We start from the raw sequence: 25,165 nt of genomic DNA, 5'->3' as shown, positions 1-25,165 counted from the left end.
TCTGTCACATATCGTCTACTCAGAGACAATCTCTGCCTAACATACAAAGCTATGTCAAACCCAGAGCTGTTGGACATGCCACACTTAAGGAAATCCCAATCCCTCAGAGCTACATGCTCCAGGGATCTAAACCTTGTCATCACAATGAACAAAACATGCTGGAGGGAATGGGTTCCTGACCCAGAGACTCCCTAGACTCTGGAATAGACTGCCCATACATGTCAAGCAGAGTGCCTCTTTGGCCCTCTTCAAAAGGAACCTTGACGATTGGATGGGAGATAGAAAATTCACCCCGGGGATCACATCAGTCGCCCTGCTAGACAGGGGTCCAGAGAAGTGCATATTGTGGGAAGAAATAGCCAGGGAATTGTTATGGCTAGGCTTGTATAGGCCCTAGGGTCTGATAGCCTAGTACCAACCTATGAAAAGTATTCTAAGAACTAAACGAACATGGGAATGGAAAAAGGAAATTCTACTTATAGGGATGACTGCCATTAGGGATACAGACAATAGGCAAGAGGGAGCTGGAATTTATTGGAGAAAACTGGCAAAGGAGCCAAGGTATTGGGAGCAAATAACTAGAGAAGGAATAATAATAGAATGGGAAGACGCCAAGAATTTATTTAGACTGCAGGTTAAAGATTGCCTTCCCTATTAGGGACTGATATCAGAGTATAGGCAAAGTGAAAGAATTATGGGGGTTCTAAATGAAAGACCAGCACTGGTAGAGTTTTTAATAGAATCTAGAATATTAAAAAAAGAATAATCAATACAGCATATAAAATATTCCATGATAACTATAAGAATCAATCAGAGAAGGTTAAAAAGGATTGGGAAGAGAGATTGGATAAGCACTTCACAAAGAAACAATTGGAGGATATATGTACGATTCTCAAATATGCAATAAAATCTACAAGATTTAGGATTTTTGCTGGAAATGTTTACATAGATATTTTTATACCCGAAGTAGACTCCAGAGAATGTTTCCTTGGGCAGACAACAAATGTTGTAGGTGTGAAGGGGAAGAAAAAGGTAATTGGGAACATATTTTCTGGGAGTGCAGTGAGTTGGTAGACTTTAAGGATTCCCTGTGAGATACACTGTCAGAGATGCTGAGTGGGCAGATTAGCTTGACGAGTGATATGATTTTTCTGAGCTATGATACAAAATTGGAATTGCATAGACATGATAAGGCCTTGCTGTGTATAATAATGGTGGCTGCTGAAAAAGCAATTACTAGAATATGGAAATCAAAATATAAACCAACAGTACTGGAAGTAGTGAATATAGTAACAGAGATAAAACAAATGGAATTGAGATCATTAGAAAAGGGTATGAGCAAACCAAATAGGAAAAACTGGGAAGTGTGGGAACAATACATAGAAGAGAGGAATGAGGTTTAAAAGGTGGCAGGACTTAAATGAGCTGTGTAATGTTTGAGTGAGAAAGATTGGGTAGACTTAAGTGATGTATAATGTTTGTAACTGGGAGTGTGTCAAGTATGGTTTGTGATATAAAATGCTTGCAACTAAGATTGTAAAAAGAATCCAGGCCACCTTGTAGAGGTAAGATAAATAAGGAGGTATATGGGGTAGTAGGATCCAAACCTTATTTTACATATAAAACTGGAAAATTTTAAAAGAATATTCGAGCAAGGAGAGAGTCATAAAAATTCTTCTAAAGCTACCATTTCTTGTGGTAATTGTAGTTTATGTAGTATGATCTTCAGAGAAACATGGATCAGACTAAATAATGGTTTAAACAGCGTGGTCAGATTTCGTAAGGGAAATTGTAAAACTAGGATGATAGTATACATGGCCAAATGTGATGGATGCTATGCATTCTATATAGGAAAAACTGAGAGGGCACTAAAAGACAGAATGTATGAGCACCTATACGACATAAGAACAGGGAAAGAGACGAGTGCCTTATTCAAGCATTCTTTGGTATGCCCTTCATATAATGGTTTTAAATTTGGTATTATAGATTCTATCATAGAAAACAATTTTAAGGGTGGAGATATCAAAAATGCCCTGTTGGGCAAAGAATTGAAATGGCAGCTGAGATTAAAATCCTTTATTACACCTGGATTAAACAAATATGTAACCATTAAGCCTGTTTTAATATCCAAGGCAGAAAATATATGAATGGTCTTGTTCATGTTTTATATTATACAACACAATAATAAAAAAAGTTAACTTTGTGTTGAGAAAAATTATATTTATCTAACAACTTGTTTGTTGTGAAATAAATATGTGGGATGTATTGACGTCCTTAACAAACATTTTGATAAAAGTTATGTTAATAATAATTTTACTTTTTAGGGGGAATGAACTTGGCACATCTATGCAAACATATTTTTGTAATTCTATTAAGAATTTTTACTATATGATGTAAAAAGTATTTGTTTTAATACACTGTTGAGTGTTATTTTAGGAATTGTATGTTAGGAATTGTATAAAGGAATGACTAGTATATGTGAATTTTTAAATGTGTTCCCTTTAAATGTTAATTGGACAACGTATAGGGGAAATGCTATTTAAGCAATGGTAGCAGATGTGTATGTTTTTATCTGATGAAGTCTAGCTTGTAGATGAAAGCGCTTATATCTGTATTTGTGATTTTGATATAAAGACTGTATTGCCTCTACAAGGTGGCCTGGATTTTTTTTACATATCTTAGTATTTGGTTCTTTTACTTTTCGAGTTTTGCAACTATGATTGTGTCGGTGTGGTTTGTTTTCATTGTTATATATAAATGTGCAATTGCCTATGTAGTAAGCGATGGTTTAATAAAGATGTTTCTTGTTTAAAAAATAGCTTTTCACCTAACAATTTGTTATGTGTAACCTTTTGAAACTGTCTGTTGTTTGAGGAATTGATTTTGAAGTTCAGATTGGTGTCCAGTTGAGATCTAAAGGTAATGTGAAGCAGTTTTTTTTTTAGGATTTAGAGTTGGGAGCTGTTTACCCAGTCTTTAATGGAAGAGAAGGATGCTTAGTTACATACCTCTCAACTCTCCAGATTTTTGCAGAATTTCCAGAGTTTTGCCTCATATTTTTGGTCTGTTCCTCATAAAATGTGTGAATTCATTAAATAATCACAAACATTTAAGTTTCAGATTTCATACCCTTCTGAAAATGCATGATAAAACAAAACCTTTTATTCTGGCAACGTCTGAGAGCAATATTTAAAATTTGTACCCATTTTTGGCCTTTGTCCACATTCTTTGTGCTAAGATGCTAAGAGCTATGCTTGGGTAGCTGTTCGGAGTTTAGACATATTGCAAACTACACAGGTGAGAGTTGAGTCATCAGTGTTCTAAATGAGGAATGCATGCATGGAGGTTTTATGGAGGTTATTTGTGAAGGTAATAAATATCCAGTGCCCTAAGATGGATCCCTCAACAGTGACTGACAAAAAGAATGATAGAGCTGATTGGCACAATACAGCTTGGTACCTGTTCTTTAAATAGCCATTGATCTAAAACAATGCAGGGTTGCAACATTATAGAATGAGTACACATTTTGACTTTTTAATCCTAACTCTGTTATTCCTTATATTTGTTTTTGCAGTTTATTGCTACTACCAGCTCCAGGACAAGTTTGTGAATGAGAGATTACCTTGCCAGGATGTGTGCAAAGAACCTTGCAAGTATGTTCTAATTTAAAGGGGCACTGGCATCATTTTTTTCCACATAAGAATGCTGACAGTATTTTTTTTTTGCCTTTCAGTTCCAAGGACTTTGAGATAACAAAAAGTTTAGCACAGTGGCCATCTGGAGCATCGGAGGTAAATTGCTCATCTCCTACGAAAATGTTTTTTGAATGATCTCTCTTCTAAAGTACCTGCATTCTGTAGCTATTGCTGTCTCCTGACACAACCACTTTAATATCCTCTTCCTATAGTTGGGCTTGTGTTCTCTTCAGTGTCTTGCTTCTCACTGTTTCCTTTTATGAGGGAGGTGACTTGCCTCACTGAAATGTAAAGCAGTTGGTTAACAGGTTGTTATTCTGAGAAACACAGGAGAGAGTAAGGCATCCTACACCATATATTGTAGAAGTATGCAGTGTATAATGTCCTTCATATGACTTGTACCCTTTGAGGAGCATCTTACCTACAAAAGATGTGTTTTTTGCTTTTTCTGTGAAGAAGATTATTGCTGAAGATTTCACTCAAAGAAAACAGGCAAGCAGTTTGTACTGAGAAGTAATGGATTTATCTAAAATGCAGCTTAGTATGGTATTTATTTTTCAGCTCTCCTGAAGTATATTTTAGTCATGGAACAGACGTTGTGAGTGTCACTTCCCACTAAACATATGTTTGTTTACATCTGTGCTTTTATAAGAAAATCACCATCATTAAACAGTAATACAGAAGTAGCCTGCAGTATATAAGGTGCATTCTGGTATAATCTGAGTTTGATGGTCATGACAATTAAGCATGCTTGTGATAAGTGAATCCTAGCAGTATGACTGCAGTGGTTACAGTGATAAGCTGGAAAAAAAAGTCTGGGTTTTATTTTCACAGCCTCTGTCTGCTTACTGTATAACTCTGAAGAAGTCAGTTTATCTGATTACCTGTCAAATCACACGTGCATAATGGGCATTAACTTGAGAAAGACTTTTATAACTAAAATAAATAAAAATATGTACTACAAGAACTACTGCAGATAACTCAGTGTGCCTTTTGTGAAAAATTTTTCGGTTAAAAGTGGAATAGTGACTGCTGAGCCTAAAACACACATTACTTGTGATGAAGTTGTATGAGATGTTTGCACACAAACTGAGCCTGCTATTATCAGAGAAAGTTATGGAAGGGAATTAGCAGCAGTTTTCAACACTATCCAGCCAGATGCGTAGTAGTAAACTCTGCCCAAATACCACAGATAGCATAATTAGTACACAGTTCTATTGCCATGCCTTGCATATTCAGTGATTAATTCACTACCTATATAATCATTTACCTGAAGGTAGATAATGAATATTCATAAAAAAAGCCATTTCTGATTCCAGCAATTGGTGAATGTTATGCCTGCCTGCTTAATGCTGTCCTTGACAGAGGTAACATTTTTCTGTAGTGTTCCTTTGTGAGAACATTGTTATTTTTCTAGTTCACTTTAAAAAATAATAGAACAACAGAACTTGCATCAATACATATTTTCTGAACAATAGGAAGTGTGAAACTCGTAATGTCTGGCATTTTTGACTGACTGTCGTCCTTGGCAATTTATCATAAAAATCAACAATTTTATGAAGGGCAAAGTAAAAAAAAATATATGTGACAAAATCAGGGATTTAAAAAAATAATGGACAGATGAGAGGTATGTTGCAAACCTTGTTCTTACTGCTTGTGCTCCTGTAAAGGACTTCTGCTGAGATCCTGTGTGCATGGCATAGCAGCATGCTACTAGCATAGCTCTTGGCAACCAAAAATCATTTGTTTATTGTGTTTATTGGCATTTGTGTACAGGGAACATCCAATAGGCCAAAAGAGCCCATTTTCAGTGGAGGCCCAGGGAGAAAAGCTCCACAAAAATAGTATACTAGTTCGTAAGATTAAAATATAATCACATGGTATTATAAAAACAGTATTATACAAAAACATGAAAGTATTATACAAAACCAATCAAAATCAAAAGGATGTATTTCAGAGATGCTTACAACTAAGTAAACATATTTTTGTACATTTTAAGTTACTACAGTGGTAAAAGCAGTCTTGTAGAAATATTTATAAGGTGCTTTAAGAGTATCAGCTAGCTCAACAGTGCAGGGTAGCATGTAAAAGAGTTAATACTTGTTAGTGAAGCATGGGTAGATGGTAAGGCTTAGATAGATAGTGAGATGTAAATAGGTAACTTATATGTGATCTAATGAGTGATAAAGGAAGATGAACAGGAGAAAATGTCGATAAAGGTGAGTATTATTTAGGTTATGGGGAAATCAGGTTATGGAAGGATGAGAATTGTGACATCTGCTTAGCCATAGGATAGAGAGGTGTTGCTGCAGAGATTTTTTGAAGGAGGAAATGTTGCTGGAGATTCTAATAGCAGTTGGAAGGAAGTTCCATAGCTTGGCAACAGTGAAGGAATAAAGCATGTCATCAGCTGGAAGTTTTGGCTTGTCTACTTGCAGAAGTTGCTTTTCAGATCTGAGTGGCCAATTTGGTTGATAGTGGGTTACATTTGAAGAAAGGGCTGGGTAGACTGAGGGTCTGTAAATCATTTTGTGTGCTGTGATTAGTTGTAGGTAGATTAGGTGATGTGGTAGTTCGAGCCAGTTAAGTGATTGTAGTGAGATGCAGTGATGGGAAGAATATTTTACATTGGTTACAAACTTGACAACCTTGTTGTAACAGGAATCAAGCCTAGTTTTTAGGGAGGACTGGATCCTGGTAAGGAAGGGGAGCTCCATACAAGGCAAAGGGTAGGAGAAAGACTGAGTGCAGAGTTTGTTTAGTAGAGCAGTTAAGAAAGTGTTTATGCCAATAGATGGTGCCTAGTGTTTGGTGTGTGTGTGTGTGTGTGTGTTTTTTTATGTTATTGTGAATATGGAGGTCAAATGTCAGGTTTTCATCAAGAAATAACACCTAATAATTTGGTGTGGGAGACAGTCAGTCTGTAGAGGTTTTGTCTTGAGAATGAATGGTGAAATCTGACTTGTTTACAGAGTTTTTTCTTGTGAATAAATAGTAGAAGTTTGGTTTTGTTGGGGTTTAGAGCTAGCTGATTATTGGCCAACCACATTTCAGTAGCAGTAAAAGCATTCTGGGTTACTTGCAGAAGTTCTGTTGTTCATTTGCAGAGCAGATAATAGTTGAATCATTTGTGTATTGTACAACAGATCTATTTTTAAGAGTGGAGTGAAAATCATTTATAAAAATACTGAAAAGTAGAGGTCCTATGATGGAATCTGGGGGACTCCTGTAGATGACACAAGAAATGGGGAGAAAGTGTTGAGCCATTTAGTTGATTATTGTCTGTTTTTTAGATAGTTAGCAAACCATTTTAGAGTTGGGGGGGATAACTAGAGTGGAGAGTTTACTGAGGAATAGAGGGTGGGAGACTGTATTGAAGGCTTTTGAGAAGTTGAGAAAGAGTGAGGATACGTTTTTGCCAGAGTTTATAGCTTGATTGACTTTGTCCATAAAGGAGATAAGAGCAATAGTTGTGCTGTGTCCTGGTCTAAAGCCATGTTGGGTTGGGGAGAGGAGTTGGTTTATGAATAGATAGTTTAGAAACTGATAATGGATACAATTTTTCCAGGATTTTAGAGAGGGGGAGAGAATAGCAGTGGGTCAGAAACTGGAGATATCTGTGGTATTACCACCTTTGTGGAGAGGAAGAACATGTGCTTTTTTCTAGATAGTGGGAACATAGGCCTCTTGGAGGGATCTATAGAGAAGTATACTGATGGGATAGGTAATGGATCTAGCTGACATTTGGAGGAACTCTTGGGGTAAGTTGTCAGGGGCACAGTACCCAGGTTTCAGTTTTAGGAGAAATGTAGTTATCATAGAGATGGGTATGGGTGAGAAGGAAAAGATGGGTGAGGAGGTAGTTGTAGTATCATGTGGAGGAGTTAGTGGATGAGAATTAGTGTTATGGTTACTTTGTGGAAAGGTAGAGGTGAGTTTAGCTGTTGTGTCGATGAAGTGTGAGTTAGAGGGTGGCTATTTCACTAGGTGTTTTCTTGGGCATGGGCAGGGGTTGCTTTTGGTACCGGTGTAAATTAGAGTTGAGATGGAGTTCCAGATTTTCTTTGGGTTTGAGTTGTGATTTTTGGAGGTTTAGATAATATGCTTTTCTGTCATTAATGACAGGGCAGTTTGCTTTATTACGGAGCTGTCTAAATTGTAGGAGATGGGTAGGATTCTTGTATTTTTGCCATCTTTTCTGTATGTTGCCTCTGGCAGTCATGATTTGCTTGGTGGCTCCGAAGAGCCATTTAGCATGGTTAGTTTTTACTCTTTTTTTGTCTTACTGGGGCTAGTTTGCTTAAAGTGTTGAGGAATGTGGAGTTAAAGAACTCAACAGCCCCATCAAGAGGTAGTATTTTTAAAGTACTCCAATTTATGCTTCTCAGGGTTTCATTAAAAGTTGTAGGATTGATCCAATGATGTACCGATCATGGCGGCATAAAGGACAAAATCAAGGGACAATTAGGCTGTCCTCACAAAAAGTCTAGGAGTCGACTTCAGCATCTTACTCCCTTCTGTTTCCTCTGGAGTTTTCTGTCACTTATGGTGAATGGAAAGGTGATTAAGTGGAGAAGCTGGATAGATGCTGGAGTATATTCCATTAATCAGGTATGAGGGGGGGGTCCACCAACATATTGCCTGTACTTGGGATACAATCAAGAAGTCTTGTCCCTCCTTAGTACCCCACTGCTGGCAACACCTTCAATTAAGTGCTTGTATATTCATTGTATTTATAAAACTGGATGGTAACTGTAAAGTAAATATAGATGATTGTAGCACTAGTTCAGCCACTGTGATGTGGTCAGAACCACCTAAGCTGCTTTTTTATTGTTTTGTTTTGTTTTTTGTTTATTTGCACTCACCTTATGGACAAGACATGAGAGTTTTTATTGGATAACCTAAATAAATGAAATGCTGGGTTAGCTATTCTTCTAATGTCTGAAGAATAGACCAGTTGCCTTTGTAGTATATGGGATAAGAGATGCCCTCTGTTGGCCAGGTTTTCTTTTGCTAAGATACTGTACCTCTGGCATATTACTCAAGCTAGACTGCATGGTTTAGGTCTGGTTAAAGATAGTCGTTATTGGCACTGAAGATAATCAGCCTGTTTATACAGAGGGTTGTCTTAAGGTGAGGGAGTTCTGAGAAATAATAGAGTGAATAGAGTGAGCCCTATTTTTTCTATTACTCTGTTATACTGATGTTAAGTTTTGGCTGTTTAGTATTAGCACCAGCTTGCACAATTTTGCAGTTCTACAGAATAGCCATACCCACTCTGTTATCAATGCTGTTCACTGTTCTCATATTGGAAATTTTATGTATTTTAGATATGACCAAATTAAAGTGCATTTGAGTATTTTTTTACTCCCTGAAATGCAGAATGATAAATTATTATAAAATGAATGTATATACTTTATTGTAGGATAATCATTTTTCATCTATACCCCATTATTAGCTGTATTTATTTTTTGCTTTTTGTTGATTCACTTTTTTATGTTAGCATGTTACCTATATGGAATTTATGAATTTTTGTTAATATATGTTCACTTGATATCCATATAAGATCAATAAAGTTTCTCTTGTGAAAAAAAATTGAGTGACATTTCTTATCAAATCAATTTATAAACATAAAAATATGACAACATGAATAATAACATCATAATAGGCTACAACAGTATTAGAACAAGCCACAAAATTCATTATACAAAAAAAGTAAGGGAAATGGGATATATAAACAACACTAGCTACAGATTATGAAATAACATACCTAGCTCCTTTAAAGTTAAATGAATTTGGAATAATGTAATGCTACTCATACACCATTAACTTGCAAGGAATCCATGATGGCAGACTACCATGTCTGACCATGGACACCTTTACTGACTGCATTAAGATCTCTGCGAAAACATTAAGGGATATTTGCTCTGCCAAATGTGTACCCAGTCTGTTCAAGTTCAAACAAGATTGTAGCTCTGTCCACGTTAACATATGGGGAGACTTCAAATGTGATGCAGTATATTCATGCACCATTATCCCTAACTGGATTATCTATATCGTAAACCTTCTGCCATAACAACTTATACCCTGGTGCTGAGCATGGAATCCCATCTTTGAGCCAACCATGTAACAAAGTAGTGAAATACTCCCCTAGGTGCTGAACAGGAAGACATTCCCAGAATGTATGAGCAAGTGTTGTTCCTTGAGCACCATATCTTGCACACATGTATTCCAGAGTAAACCCTTGCTGAATGTTGTGATCAGGGGTCTAATATACTTTAAATAGTATTAGCATCTGCTTTTTCACTTAAGTAAGGATATTTATGGAGACCACTGCATAATTTCCTGAGCAAGATTTATTTTCACAGATATAAGCAACTCCTTCAATACCATATCATGTGGCAGCAGCAGGACTCTGTAAGTTAGCACTGCTGAGGGATACAGGTGTAGGCTACTCTCACCTGTCTTGAGTTTAATATTGCACCATGCCAAGAGAAAATAAGCTGTAAGATTTATAATCATACTTCTTAATAGCATACCAAATGCTCAAAAATTAACAGTTAGATCCCGTACCCTCATCAGTGTCTGACGGTCCACAAAATCCTCCAACCATTGACCACTAGGCTTATGTCCACCAACCAGAGCATCTTCCTTTGCTATTTATCTGGATTATGCAGTCCCTTATATCCTGTAGTCCAGTGGTGGGCACCCCCACAGCAGAACATCAGAGTCTCAGACATCAGTTGATGGAATAACCTTATACAGACTCTTCAAAGCCTTATGAATAGCCCTTAATAAATCCCATATCTTTAAATAGCTCAGGAGTTTGTCTAATTACCATCTTATTTTCCAGAGTGACTCTCCCAAAAGGATAGCCACTTCCAGTGTTGCCGACATTAGTAGATTGCCCTTACTGATTGGAAACAATTGGTGAATTGCAAAAAACCTCCATATAAGTCTGCCATTGAGGAATACCCAGTTAGCCTCCTCCTCTTTGTCTCCAATTTAGAGCTCTGAGTTGGATGAGATGTGTTAGTCAGCCACTTCCTTGTCTTCAGTACCAGCTCATGTCTGAACATGTACAATATTACTGAGGTCAAAAACATCTGTACCACTACCACCTGATCCCGTAAATGAAAATTCAGCCATCACTAGCTATGCAGCCAGACAATTCCTTTTTCCCACACACCTTTCAGATTTAGCTCCAGTATAGTGGAGTAACTTATCTTCCTGCATAAATTAAATAACCTATGTACCTCCCCTTTTATGGTATGAATCACTTTGTCTATATTTTGCTAAAGTTTTGATTTAGCCTAAATGCATTAAATTTGTAGTTTCAACTTCAAAGATTTCCTCCAGGTCATAATAGGGAAACTATCCAACGGGTTTGATGTAATAAAATGTTTAAATCCTTACCTTATAACCCATATCAAGTCTGGCTTGGTAAGGATCAAAAGATTTATCCTCTATGGGCACTTCCCAGGCTTGTCCTGTTGTAGCTAAAAGCCAGTTAGGTCCTCTGCATGATCTGTCTGAGGTGCAGATGCTGTGCTAGAATCAGACTGAACTTGCCAAGTTCTTAGACACCAGCCAGTAATCTTTTAGCGGCAATGCCAGCACAGATAATATAAGGGAAATCCTCTTTCCAGTGGTGCTGCTGATGTCAGTTGCTCACCAGACCCATCTGCTCCAGTGCAAGATTTAACATTCTTTGGGACCTTGAATGTTTTGGTCTATTCACAATTGTTCTGTCTGGGCAGAGCCAGCACAATATTAAAATCTCCTGATGCCACCATAGGTGTGCTGTGTGTCCCCACTTTCACCATTACACTTAATCATCTATGAAGTGTGCAGTGGCCATTTATGTTATATCCATAAGCATTCCTCACTAACAAAGGATCAGTTGGGTTCTTAAGTCTGACCCATAGCCACCTACCTTCTCTATCTGCAAACTTCTCATCTACCTGTCAACTAAGGGAATGCTTAGCACATATTATAACCCCCTTTGATGTTTTATTTAGACTACAGATGACAGAACCCCTCCAGAATCTTTGTAAAACCCTGACATGTTTACAAGAATCCTTAGATTCTTGCAGACATTATTGCAAGCACATAATACCCACCCTCATTTATGTAGCCAGTTTTTATTAACATGCCTTTTATAGAGGCTGTTAAGCCAGCTAACATTTATTGACACACACAAATCCAAAACAATAAGGGAAGCAACAATCCCAACAATAAGGTAGAATGCATAAATCAAACTGTATAGAATTAACTATACTGTGCCTTCACAACTCTTTCCTCTTTGGCTTTTAGCGTGTAAGGTACAACTTTGTTTCAAAGGTACAAGCTGAGCATCGGCACAAAGTTCTCCACCCAACAGCACAGAAGTTCATACTCATGGGAACCTGAATAAATAACCAAAATCACAATTACCATAGTCGATTTTCCCTTTGGCCATATTCAGTTTAGCAACCTTCCCTTTCCTCTAAGAAGGATGCTGATCAATAAAGTGTTCAGTTCTTTTCTTCATCCCTCCTGAAGTGCTTGGCTGCTCATTACACAACTTCATGGTTGGCCTTTCAGTGTCCAGCAGCATACTTCCAGTGTCCCATGAGCAAGTGATCTGCTTCCATGTTAAACCCATCAACCTGTTATGGATGGGCATCTAAGACACAAAGAGCTGTTTAAATGGGGCTTTCCTGGTTTTAGTTATGACTCCAGAACCACGAGCTTTGACATTATCAGACATTATGACATTCCCAGGTGGTTTCCTTTAGTTGCTGTGAGAACCACTGAAATGTGTTTAGCTTGGAGACATGTAGTGTCAGATTCTACCACCTCTGGGACCTCCGTAACAGACTGAGTTGCAGTTGACTCTGTAAGGAAATGTTTCTGCATTAACATGCAGATGTCTCTGGCTGTGAAGAAGCATGTCACTGATTATTTCATTTTAGTGATGGACTGCAGGCTATTGAAAATATTAAGGGACATGATTTCTCTGGCACATACCTCCTTGCTTCCTTACTAGATGACAAGTCTGGGAACACTTGGATTTATGCCCCTTTAAAAGACATGGTCAGCCTTCATTTATGCCCCATAGAAGCATGTCTGCACTGGCAAAGTTAAGGCAATGAAAAATAATTTGACAAGGATGACTCTTTGGAGGCACCTGTGGTGTGAGAGCATTATGTGCACAAATTGTAATGCACTTTTGTGGGAATGTGATATTTAATGCAATGTTTGGAACACCAAAGCCCAAGTAAACTGAAGAGGAGTAGTGTTCTAGACGTATTCCAGAGAACTGAGAGTTCCCGAGAAGTACAGGTAGGCAGACCAACCAGATGGAGGATTTGTATTACAGCTATTAGGGAACAGTTCTGTCTTGGGGTATATTATGTCCACTATCTTTGAGAAAAGTTTCCTGGCTTCTAGGTCTACAGCTGGTTCTGAAAAAGAGTTTCCAGGAAGCTGTGTGTGAAGGATGAAGGTAGTCTGGAAAGTGTCACTGGAAAAAGACAGGAGCTGTTTTCATGCAAAAATAAAAAAAAATTATGGAAATACTTCTGCCTGTATCGTAAAGAGGTCTTGAAGGAAAAGACTGATATCTCTGAATGGTCATTGTTTATGGGCTACCTTTAGAAAACCCTATATTTTTAGAAGTCCTGAAACTATGATGACTGAAAGGATGCTACGTTGAACAGAAACTTGGAAAAGAATCTGACAGCACATTAATGACTGAGATTTTTTTATTTCTCATTTTGTGTTTTCCTTGTAAAGATTTTATCATAACCTGAGAATCTGGTTCTAGAGACTGTCATTGTTACTGCAAGCACTGCAAATCAAACTGATGCATTGGCTATATCAAGCAGGAGTTCAATTTTCCATTGGATACAGCAGATAGTGTTATTATTAAATGTAAATTTTCAAGCTAGCCATCAGTGCTGTGCCTGACTTGTTCTACCTCACCATATAATAAATCCATTAATAAATCCGTTAAGAAGAGCTAAAGTTTCCAAAATCTTTATTGAGCCACCCTGTGCGTTTACAGAATCAGTTATAGAAGGATACAACATCTCTTTTTAAGGGTGAATGCATCTTTTCAGATTAACTTTTAAACGGAGAAAAATTCTGTGTATTACCCACGTCCTTTTAAGGATGATTTTATGAGTTTTGAACTAATCATAGAAACTAAAAAGGATAACTAACCTATCTCAAACTTTATACAAGCCTTCTAAGGATGGTCTATACAGTTAAGCAGACAAAGGCTTGTACACCAGAGCTAGCCACGAATTATTGATTCCCACAAAAAGCTAGGATATTAGTAATCAATTTTCTTTTACTCACCATGTGACGGAATACAAGCCTTCCATGCATATGCAATGCTACCTCTTAACATAGTTATTACTGACTGATTGATAAACTGACCTGAAATATTAGATCCTCTTAGCCTTATTGATAAATTAAGAAACATAAAAACATTTGTACCCATACAGGGATTTACCGTGGCAAAAGTGATATTCATATCAGAAAGAAGGGGTACTTTGGGGGAAAAAAGCTGCTGATAAAATGCTTTCTGTGTTGAAATGGGAACTCCAGTGTTCCATTCCAAATAGAAAAATAAAGGAGGCTTAAGTGACAAGGCTATACTGAACTCATTTGGGAAATGTGCAACTACTGACCAACTTACTACAACCCTTCTAGAAAAAAGAGCATGCACTAACCAGCCGATTTCATCTCTTCCAGGAAGAAGTACAGCCACTAGCCATGTTACCATATCTCTTCTAAAGACGTTTGATCAACAGCTTCTTAGCCCCAACAAAGAAATGCAGCTACTGACTAACACCTGATCAGCCTTCACCAACAGATATCCATTATACTGAATCAGCCATCCACTTTTCTGGGAATCCCAAAAAAATCAGAGCACCATTAAAAAACCTCAGCATGGAAGGCAATGTGGATATTTATTTGGTAGCATATGAGAGCTATGTGGCTAGACAGAGTGGTCCCAAATTAAGTGGGGCAGTATGCTGTCTTCACATCTCAGGACTAGATAAAAGCATACACAGACCTCAAGGATGCTGATGCACACAACTATTAGAAACTGAAACAAGAAATTCTAGCCAGGGCTGGGAGTACAATTACTTAGATTGTACAACTTTGCACTCGGTGTGGACAGAGCAGTAATGTCACAAATGGCTGATTTATTTTGATATTTTGACATTTCAGCTAGAATGCCATGTAAATAAGGTAAGTAGAATTGTAGAAAATTATGGCTATAGATAACTTTAATAGGGCACTTCCAAGCAACTTGAAAAAATGAGTATTCCAGAGTGTCCATAAGTTGTTTCACAGACTGTCTGCTGCTAAATGAAATTGCAAACACCCATTTAGAGTTTTGTGCACAAAGGATTAATAGTAAGCCTTTACCCAATTATTTTTCTTTACCTGCAAATAGGAAACAATGGTTTGTTTGAAATGCTCTAGAAAAATGCACATAGCAAAGTACTGACTGTTACTAAGAGCAGTACTGTACCTGAAATAAGTGTTAATACTAATCAATAAGCTGGACCTTACAGCATGCCTATGGCATGTCACAATGCTGAACTTTTAACTACTACAACTGTAGAGTCTGATTTTTTGCTACTGTGCTGTTACTAAACTTTGTTAAATATACTGTTGTGGCAGAAGGGGAGGGGGAATCAAGGGTTGTTGGATGCATAGAACATGGTTATACTAATTAGATCATATTATGTTTGTAAACATAAAACAACTGCTAAACAGTACATTGAAATTCTGGGTATATAAAGGCACCAAAATGCACAGGTAGAAAAATTGTAGGCAAAGTGTTCCATCCAGTGACTATGGTGCCTGACTTACATTGTCATAATTTGGTAGGAGTTTTCCCATTTCGAAGAACTGTGGAAAATATGGGAGGGAGGTCTGACTGGAAATAGCACCAAAATAATGGTGAAGGACTAGAAGACATTGAATTAAGATCTCGCTTTGGGTGGAAGGGATAAATTAAAAAAATGTTGTTAATGTAGTAAAATAAGTCAGTGTGTGAAGAATGACAGAATGGACCATAGATAAGAACATCCATGGAAAGTAGGTACAGAAACTCAGGAAGAGGTAGATGAATCTTATACTGAAGAAAATGGAAAAGGGAAACTTGGACAGTCTTAAGCCGTAACAAATCAGAGACCCAGTCAGAAGCAGAAGCACATATCTTAAGGTGAAGTAAATAAGATAATACTAAAGAAAAAAAAGAGGAAAATATTAATACAAATGGCAAAATAAATTTAGATGTCCTTCTATTCATATGGTGCTGTATTCATGACATCAGGGAGTTTGGTCCTGCGAACTGTCGAACATCCTGCCATTATACAAAAATTAAATGTTACTGCTTGGGCCCGTGCAACGTCCTGCGCCTCTTCTCTGACATTGGTTGTAAATGGATTTCGGGTATAAAGCGGATGTCAGCATGCATCCACCTCAGAACTTTTCTGCCACCTGTGTGACTACCAGCTCCAGTCGTCGCTTATCGGAAGAAGCGTTGTTTTACATCCTACTCCAGATAAGTACCCCATAGGGGGTTTCTAATCTTTCCTTGCTACTGCTTTGGGTTTCATGTCAGGTAGGAAGGGCAAGTGTAGGTGTGGAAGGCAAATTCCACATAAGGACTCTCATGAGCTCTGCCTAATTCTGTCTAGGCCGAGAACATGACCATACCACATGTAGTATCTGTCAGGCCTTTGTCCCCAAAACCTTTAGAAGCCGTCTAGCAGCTTTGAATTTGTACCTTGAGAACCAAAGGCTTAAATGTCTAACCACATGTATGGAACTGATGTCAGTACCCTTGGAAGAGCCCCCAGTCAAGAATGCCAAAAAGAGTAGTCCTGAACTGACTGCTGAGCCCTCCACTCCAGCCATGCCTCTCAAGGCTCTGAGCACTGAAGGGAAGGCCTGCTCAATGCTTTCCTGGTCTTACATCAGGCCCCAATCCATACTCAGGCCTCTATGGCCTCTACCCCCAAGGGAGCAATCCCTGACAACCCTTCTGCGGAAGAAGATTCTTCAGAGGATGATGATGAATCCGTCACCTACTCCTCACAAATGGCTTCTCCCCTGGGATATGCCTCCCTAGAAGAGGAGTCCAATGCACAGATTCCCCAGGTGAGGATCTCACCTTTGGTGAGACCATCACTAAGATGCAAGATTTCTTTAAATGGGATAGCAGTCAAGTCACCAAGACTCAAAAAAGATATTATGAATTACTCCAATTGGAATCTCCTAGTCCTTCTGCTGTGCACCCTGCTTTCCTGGATGCATTCATGGCTGCTTCTAAAAAGCCTGAATCATAGACCCCAGCCCCCAAACCTCCAGACAGATTCTATAAGGTGCTTTTGAGGCAGCCTTTCTCTACGAGGCTCCTGCTGCAGATCCGGCAGTTATTTCTGTGACCATGGACAAAACTTCCAAATTGCTCCCCTCCACTTCTCTTCCTGCCATCTGATAAAGAGAGCAGGATGATGGAATGCCTGGGAAAGAAGGTTTACACTTCTGCCACCCTGGCTGTAAGAACTGTCAACTATCAGACACATATGGCTAAATATGCCCAGGCTCTCATGGCAGATATAACAAAACAATTGGAAGAACTTCCAGATTCCCCTGCTAAGGTGAAGATCTCTTCCATCCTGAGCACTTGCTCCCAGTTCACAAAACATTCTATCAAGTGCAGCTACGACAGTGTAGAAGCCTCTGTAAAAGAGTAGTTTCTGTGGTAGGCTAAACAGGCAGACATCAACCCATGCAGGCCTCTTGTGTATCTCTTCACTTCAGAAGAGAGCTGTCAACTTCATATCTTTTGTTTCTCCTTCCTCAGCTGTAATGCCTAGTCAGTAGAGTCCTTCAGCATAGCATATGCGGGTAGTCTGTCGCATGCCTTCCCTTCCTACCTCTGAACACAAGACAAGCTATAAAAGATGAAGGTGGGTTTGCTCAGGATTTTGCTGATTACCCTTAACTGGCAATAACAGCCATGGTTTCCCGCACTAATTCTTCTGTTCCAGCAAGGACCAGTTTTCCTACCTCAACATATCACACTCCTACCCAAGAGATACCCACAGTATCTTTAAGAAACATTTCAAGGACTGAACGTGCATATAAATATTAAGCAAGTGCTAGCTTCAGTGCCATTTTGAGAGTGCAACCAGAGAGTGTAATAGCTAGTTTGTATATAAGTTTACCTGAGTTAAAGTTATTAAGCCTCAGTTCTGATGTCTTTGTACATAATAAAGCTGCTTCAACAGAACCCACAAAGACTTCTCTATTACATCCTGACTAGATGAACGACACTGTTCATAGTGGCAACTGTGTCAGCCAGTAGGGTGTCAGTGCTGTAGGCTCTGATGGATGTACAAGATTTGTACCATTTTCATATGGCCAGTATCCGCTTTAGAACCAACCATTTGCTCATGCCCAAAGTGTTGTTTGAGCTGGCATGAACCAAACCATTCATTTGCTGACCATCTTTTGTAACCTTCAAAGTAAGTGAGAGAACCCCACTCCTTCTGTTCATTTACCAGCAGCTTGGTATTACACTTCAAGATCAAAGGACCTCAGGCAAATAGACCATTTTTTGTCTCCTTTATGCCATCCTGCAGAAAATGCTTTGACTGCCTCCCTACTGCTATTTTTCTGTTGGTCTAGTATTGTGGTCTGCTCTCTTAGCAAACAGTTTAATGGTTGGCCAGTTTTATCATTTTCTTTTTAAGTCCAATAACTAGATTGGGCATACTTCATTAGGTTGGCAGCCAGTACTGCAGCCTTTTTCAAGAAATTGTCATCTCAATGTATTTTTGAGGCACCTACCTATACCTTGGTTCACATATTTTGCAAATGTCACAAACTGGACATACAGAACAGATTTTGTCATTGCCATCCTGCAGGGCATACTTTGACTGCCTCCCTACTGATATTTTTGTGTTGGTCTAGTATTTTGATGAACATAGTACACACGTTTGAGTCTGAAGTAACTGCTGCAATGTAAGTTCCTAGTACTCTGGGAACCGGGAACACACTAAATCTGCATGGACCTTAGAGAACCTTTTCTCCCCAGTCTTCTTAAATGTTGTCATAACCAACAGTATTGACTAGATAGGCAATATAGGGCAACAGTCCTCATGGGCTTTATGGACCAAGGAAAAGGGGTACTCTTTCACACCCCTGAAAAAGACAAACTGCTGAATGCTTTTCTATTAAAACAGCTGAGGAATGGTATAAATCTCCCTTCCCTGTATGCCACATGTCAATCTAATATTAGCCAGGGAGGAGAAAATATTACATATCCATATTTATACTATGAAACAGTGGTAATTATCTAATTTAGCATCTGGATGTCATATAAAATGGTACACTTTTGGTAACATAGGATTATGTGCCTTAGGTACTAGGACTGTTCAGCACCTGGAACTTTCTTAGATGATTGGTGGTTGCCACTCTATTGCATAAATGTATACAATAACTAAAATAAATTGTAGAAGATACAGATACTAATAGTTAAGATAACATCAGATGTGAAGTTGTCCTATCTCGCCTTCATTCTTTACTGATGGATACGGAACCAATCCTTGGTTCTGACGCGGCTGTTTTTACAAGCTCGAGGACTTCAACTAGCTTGTGGCTTATTCCCTATCCCATGATGCTCTAGTGCCTTTCCCAGATCTCGTTTGCCACAGAAACAGATAGGGCATTTTCTTCTAGCTCAGGCTAAGCGGAATATGTTATTTCTTACTTAATTCACCTTTTTTGGGTCTACCTTTAGAGTTTAAAGTATTTACATTAGTGTGCTGTGTGTTTCCTTAGAATAGTTTACAGTTTAATAGTTAATATTTAGCAAAATTTAAAAGTTAAATATCTTTTGGGCCATGTTGAGTTTAGGCCTACTTCTCCCTCTCCTGTTTTATAGTAAGTAGTTTTAGAATTGCTGTTTAAAAAGTAAAAATAGATAGATTTTTGCCTTCCTGTCAGTTACCGACAGTTTGTTTCTCCTCAGTGTGTGTTGTGACAACTTGTCAGCTTCAAAATATGTATGTATGTATGTGTGTATATCTCTCTCTCTCTCTCTCTCTCTATATATATATATATATATTTAGTTACCTTTACATTACAGTGTGCTGTTTGCTGTTTTTTCCTATTGAAATCTTGTTTTTTTTTTCTGTAGAGCATAGCCCATTTAACTTAGAGGGCTCTTTTCTTCTGTGTGAGTTGTGATAGTTTAAAAAAAAAAGAAAAAAAATGTAATATTTAGATATACAAGTCCAAAGTTCTTGTGGTGTGTTGTTTTTTCTTCTTCAGTGCTTATCTCTTCAAAATTACATAATTATACCCAGCTAGTTTAAGTTAAGAGAGCTGCAGGATTGTATTGTTTGTTTGGTCTGTGTTGTTATTTTGCTGTAAGCTGTTAAAATGTCTAAGCAAGCAAAAGAGTTGAAGCCTTCAGGTTTTAAAAAGTGCCCAAAGTGTGGGCAAAAGATGTCAATTACTGATGGGCACACAGGGTGTGTATACTGCCTGGGAGCAGTTCATTTACAGGAGTCTTGTGCCACATGCCACTCCTTTAGCTCAAGGGTACTCCATGAGAGACAGAATAAATTAATATTAAGAGAATTGATAAAATCTTCTTTTACAGTAGGCCTAGAACAAGGTCAACGTCCACATGAAAAATCTAAGTCACCTACATCAGACAAGGCAAAATCTTCCAAAAGATCATCATCTTCTACTTCAGAAGAGTCTGAGCCATTAAAAAAGGCACCTAGAATGTCTCCGACGATGTCTAAGCATATTGGTTCTGAGAAATCCTCTACCTCGGCACCACTGGTATCGGTGCCATTGGTTTTGCAAGTAAGATCCGGTCCCCTGCCTTGGAGCCAGTATCTCCTACACTACGATCCCCATTATTGCAAGTTGCAGCATCTCCAGCTCTCTCATCTAGATCCTCCAGAAGCCTTTCTGATTTTGATGTGGATCGTGTAGTGAAGAGACTGTTGAGGACACCGGCGCTGGCTAGACGTTTGTCAGAACCGACCCATGGGGCCTCAGAACCAACTGGAAATACCCCTTCTACTTTAATTCCTCCTCCTTTGACCCAAGCAGCAGTTTTGGAGCCAGAATGCGTGGAGCCGATTGTGGTGGAACTGTCAGAGCTGAGATCTGCACCAGGATCTTCGGCTCTGACTACCTCGGTGCCATTCAAAGGGTCTAGGAGACAACATTCGCCTGTTGGGTCTGGGAGGGAGAGTTAGGCCATGCGACCTTGCCTCTCGGGGACTCGGCTCGCATAAGCTCAGCTCCTACCTCTGCTTCGGAGCCTACCCCTGTGGTGCCAGGGAGACTTCTTGGTTCTTCGGAGCCGGAGGTTTCTTTGGCTCATGGGTGGGGGGATTTCAACGCTTTGAGGAGAGCACTGTCCTCAGAGACAGCCTCACCTTCGGGTCCAGCCATTCCATCTCATAGGGCACAAGTGTCCGTCTCAGCAGAACCGACTCCACACAGGCGTAAAGACCCAAAGCCCCAGGAAGCCCCAGTGGGTGGACCTTTATCTTCCGAAACCTCTCTGGAATACCGTTCCAAAGTGGTTCCATGGAAGAAAACATGCAAGAGGAAGCATTTGGACTCCCCACAGGAGTCAATCATGTCAGACGCAGACCTCAATGAATCAGAAGGGTCCTTACAGTCACCCTCTGAGGATGTATCCTTTGCTGACATCCTAGAGATCCTGAAACAGAGGGGAGGCTGGAAGTCCATCACTCCTTCTGATGAGGAGTCTGTGTACCTGAAGGCTTTTAGGTCTCGACCTTCCACCACTTGGGTGTCTCCGCCTTTCAATGAACTTATGGAGCTAGTTTGTCAGAAGGCATGGGAGTCTCCAGACACAGTGGAGCCCATCCCAAGGAGGCCAAATAAATTCATAACTACCCCTGAAGATAAACATTTTTGACAAAAGGTGTTCCTACAGATACTATGGTGGTGGCGGCAGCCACTAAAAATGAGTTATCGGAAACATCCCCTTCTGTTCATCCTCCGAGCAAAGACTCACGCACGAAGGACAGATACGGAAAGCACATGTTTTCTTCAGTGACCTTCACTCTCAAGTCCCTGAATTACCTAACCCACTTCACTAGATTACAGAGAGATCTCCTTAAAGAACTGGGAGATACTCTCCAGGGTTCAATGACTGAGGGGATAGCAGAAAAGGTATCATCCCAGCTCTCCACCCTAATTCCTTAGTGAACTCATCCATGAGGCTGGTTTCTTATGCAGCTGATGGAGTGAGTGGGTTAGCAGGTTTGGGAACCCTTCAAATCATCCTTCATTAACACCCCTTTCGATGGCTCATCTCTTTTCTGGCCTAAGGTAAAAGAGACACTAACCAGGTGTGAACAGGAAGGAAAAACTCTTTCTGTCATCAGAGTCCATTTTTCCACTCCTTCTAGACCCTATTCCAAGGTCAAAAGGGGAGAAAGATGTGGTTTTGGAAATCTCAGAGAGTTTTTCCAGACATGTGGTGAATCTTCCGCCAGGGGCAGAGGAGGAGGTAATAATGGAAGACGCCAACCACGTGGCAGAGGGGGGTCCACAGAACCAGGGTGACCGGGAGTCATTTTTGGTAAGCCCTTCCAGTGTTCCTGAAAGGAGGCCCACCTATTCCACTCTGGAGGCAGTTGGGGGGCACTTATCTTTGTATCCAGATGCCTGGTTAAAAATAACAAAAGACAAGTGGGTACAAAGCATCATATCCAGAGGTTACTCAATACCCTTTTCAATGCCACCTCTACAAAGCAAAAGAATCCCAGCTGTTCCACCCAGTTACACTGATCAAGCAACCATAGAAATACAGAAGTTGCTAGAAAAAAAGAGTCATCTAATCAGTCCCCACAGACCAGATAGGATTCGAAACTTACACAAGGTTCTTTTTGGTTCCAAAGAAAACAGGGGACTGGAGACAGATATTAGATCTCAGCAGATTGAACAAGTCAGTAAAAAATAAAAAGTTCCAGATGGTCACACTGCAGTCGATACTTCACTTTCTGGGAAACGACAATTGGATGTGCTCTATAGACCTCCAAGATGCATACTACCATATAAGAATGGACAGGCCATCTAGGAGTCATCTGCGCTTTTGGCTGGGAGCCAGTCATTTTCAATTTCGAGCTCTGCCCTTTGGCCTCACTACAGCCCCCAGAGTGTTCACCAAATGCATGGCAGTAGTCACGGCTCACCTGAGACGTTCAGGATTCCGGGTGTTTCCATGCCTAGACGACTGGCTCCTAACCGCCACCACCAAGCAGTTACTAATACAAGCAAAGGAACACCACCTTACAGCTCTTTGCCCATTTAGGAATTACTATGCACTATGAAAAGTCTGTCTTATTGCCATCTCAACATATCATTTTTATAGGTGCAGAATTAAACACAACTACAGTGACTGTAAAGCTTCCAGTAGAAAGGATACAGGCTGTTTGAATACAAGTACTGAATCTCCTATGCAAAACAAAAGTTCAACCAAGGGAAGTTTTGAAAGTACTAGGCACAATGGCTGCAGCGATCAATGTGATTCCTCTTGTTCATATATACATGAGAATTCTACAATGGCTTTTTTTTACTCGGTGGTCAATCCAGAAATGTTTAATGTCTCACCAAATAATACTGACACAATCTTGCAAAGAAGACCTACATTGATGGCTTCTCTCAGACCAAGTAACAATAGGCAGACCATTTATTCTCCCAGCACCACTAGCCATGGTGACCACGGACGCTTCCCAGATGGGGGGGCATTATCAGGGAAGAACAGCCCAAGGCATGTGGAAAGATCATGAGGCTCACTTGCATATCAATGTCCTAGAGATGAGAGCAGTGCTTCTAGCATTGCAAGCATTGCAGGACTCTCTACCTTTAGGATTAGTTGTAATCCAGACAGACAATATGTCAGTGGTATGGTGCATAAACAAGGAGGAACAAAATCTTACCCCCCCTATGTCAAGAGGCCCTGAGAGTATGGCAGTGGGCAACATCCTCCCAATGCTTTCTAGTAGCAATGCATATCTCAGGGGAGTCCATTGAGGTTGTGGACAAACTCAGCAGAGAAATACTGATTCCACGAGTGATCCCTCAAGCAAGAAGTAGCGGAAATGATTTTCTGAAAATGGGGCCAGCCTTGCTGTGATCTCTTCGCCACATCCAAAAACAAGAAATGCAGCAACTACTTTGCCCTAATTCCACCTCCGGGGAAGTCCCCAAAGGATGCACTGGTGCACGATTGGCCCCTGGGTCTCCTCTATGCTTTTCCCCCTTTTCCATTAATACCCAAAGTTCTTCAGAAAGCCAAAACTTTGGGAAAGACCTTAATTCTAATAGCCCCTTACTGGCCTCATCAAATTCGGTTCCCCTTCTTGCAACCTCATCTTCAGGAGGAACCTTGGATCCTGGAACCACTGGCGGATCTTCTGATTCATTCATCGGGGATTACTCATCCATCTCTTCAGACCCTCAAGTTGACAGCTTGGCTGTTCCAATTCCAAACATAGCCAGGCTAGAAAATCTTTCATCCACTGCACGACACATTTTGATATCTTCTCATAAGACATCAAGAAGAAGATTATAGCTTAGCAAATGGAACAGGTTTGCAGTTTGAACTCTAGAGAATCATATTGGTCCTTATTCAGCATCTCTTCCCTATATTCTGGAATTCCTGACAAAGCTTTTTAATTAAGGGGCGGTGGCTACTATCAGAGTCCAATTAGCAGCAATTTCAAATTTCCACCCTGGAGATAATGGGCCAAACATTATGTATCACAGATTGTCTGAAGCTTTTCTTAGGGGCACTAGTCTTTTGAGGCCACCGATTAAAACCCCACTACCACCATAGAACCTAAATTTTGTTCTATCCAGGATACTTTTTCCTCCTTTTGAACCTGCGTCATCATGTGAATTGAAGTTCTTAACATGTAAAACTATCTTTTTAGTGACCATCACCTCAGCTAGAAGGGTATCAGAAATACAGGCATTACCAGTCAACCCCCTGTACCTATTGTTTCACAATGACAGAGTTTCTCTACATAGAAACCAGTACTTCCTGACAAAAGTGTGTTCAGAATCCAACCTAAATCAGTCTATAGATCTACCAGTTTTCTTCCCTAAGTATGGCAATAAGGCAGAATGTATGCCACACCAACTTGATGTTCATAGACAGTTACATTTATATTTACACAGAACAAAGGAGTTTAGAAAAGCTAATCAACTGTTTGTATCATTTTCAGATGCCAAGAAAGGTACATCAGTAGCAACAACTACTCTGTCCAGATGGCTATCAGACTGCATTTCCTTTACCTATAATTCAGTAAATAAACAACTACCAAACAAAATAAAGGTCCATTCTACCACGGTTGTTTCCACTTCTTTGGCGTTTC

At 39.6% G+C, this 25,165-nt stretch overlaps 1 protein-coding gene across 2 annotated transcripts in view; it reads left to right on the top strand.

Moving 5' to 3' along the window:
• The window catches only part of SCNN1G (sodium channel epithelial 1 subunit gamma), a 1,228,370-nt gene that overhangs the window by 936,819 nt on the left and 266,386 nt on the right, over positions 1-25,165 (top strand). For both annotated transcript variants that reach the window (XM_044089818.1, XM_044089817.1), the window contains 2 exons: positions 3,575-3,653; positions 3,734-3,791. In XM_044089818.1, coding sequence (XP_043945753.1) covers positions 3,575-3,653; positions 3,734-3,791 — 137 coding nt within the window. The remainder of the gene's footprint in view (positions 1-3,574; positions 3,654-3,733; positions 3,792-25,165) is intronic.

The sequence above is a fragment of the Protopterus annectens genome, chromosome 12.part0, assembly GCF_019279795.1.
Source record: "Protopterus annectens isolate FY-2018-M chromosome 12.part0, PAN1.0, whole genome shotgun sequence".
Taxonomy (NCBI): Eukaryota; Metazoa; Chordata; order Ceratodontiformes; family Protopteridae; genus Protopterus; species Protopterus annectens.
Note: the sequence above shows the minus strand (reverse complement) of the source record. Positions and strands in the feature narration are given on the sequence as shown.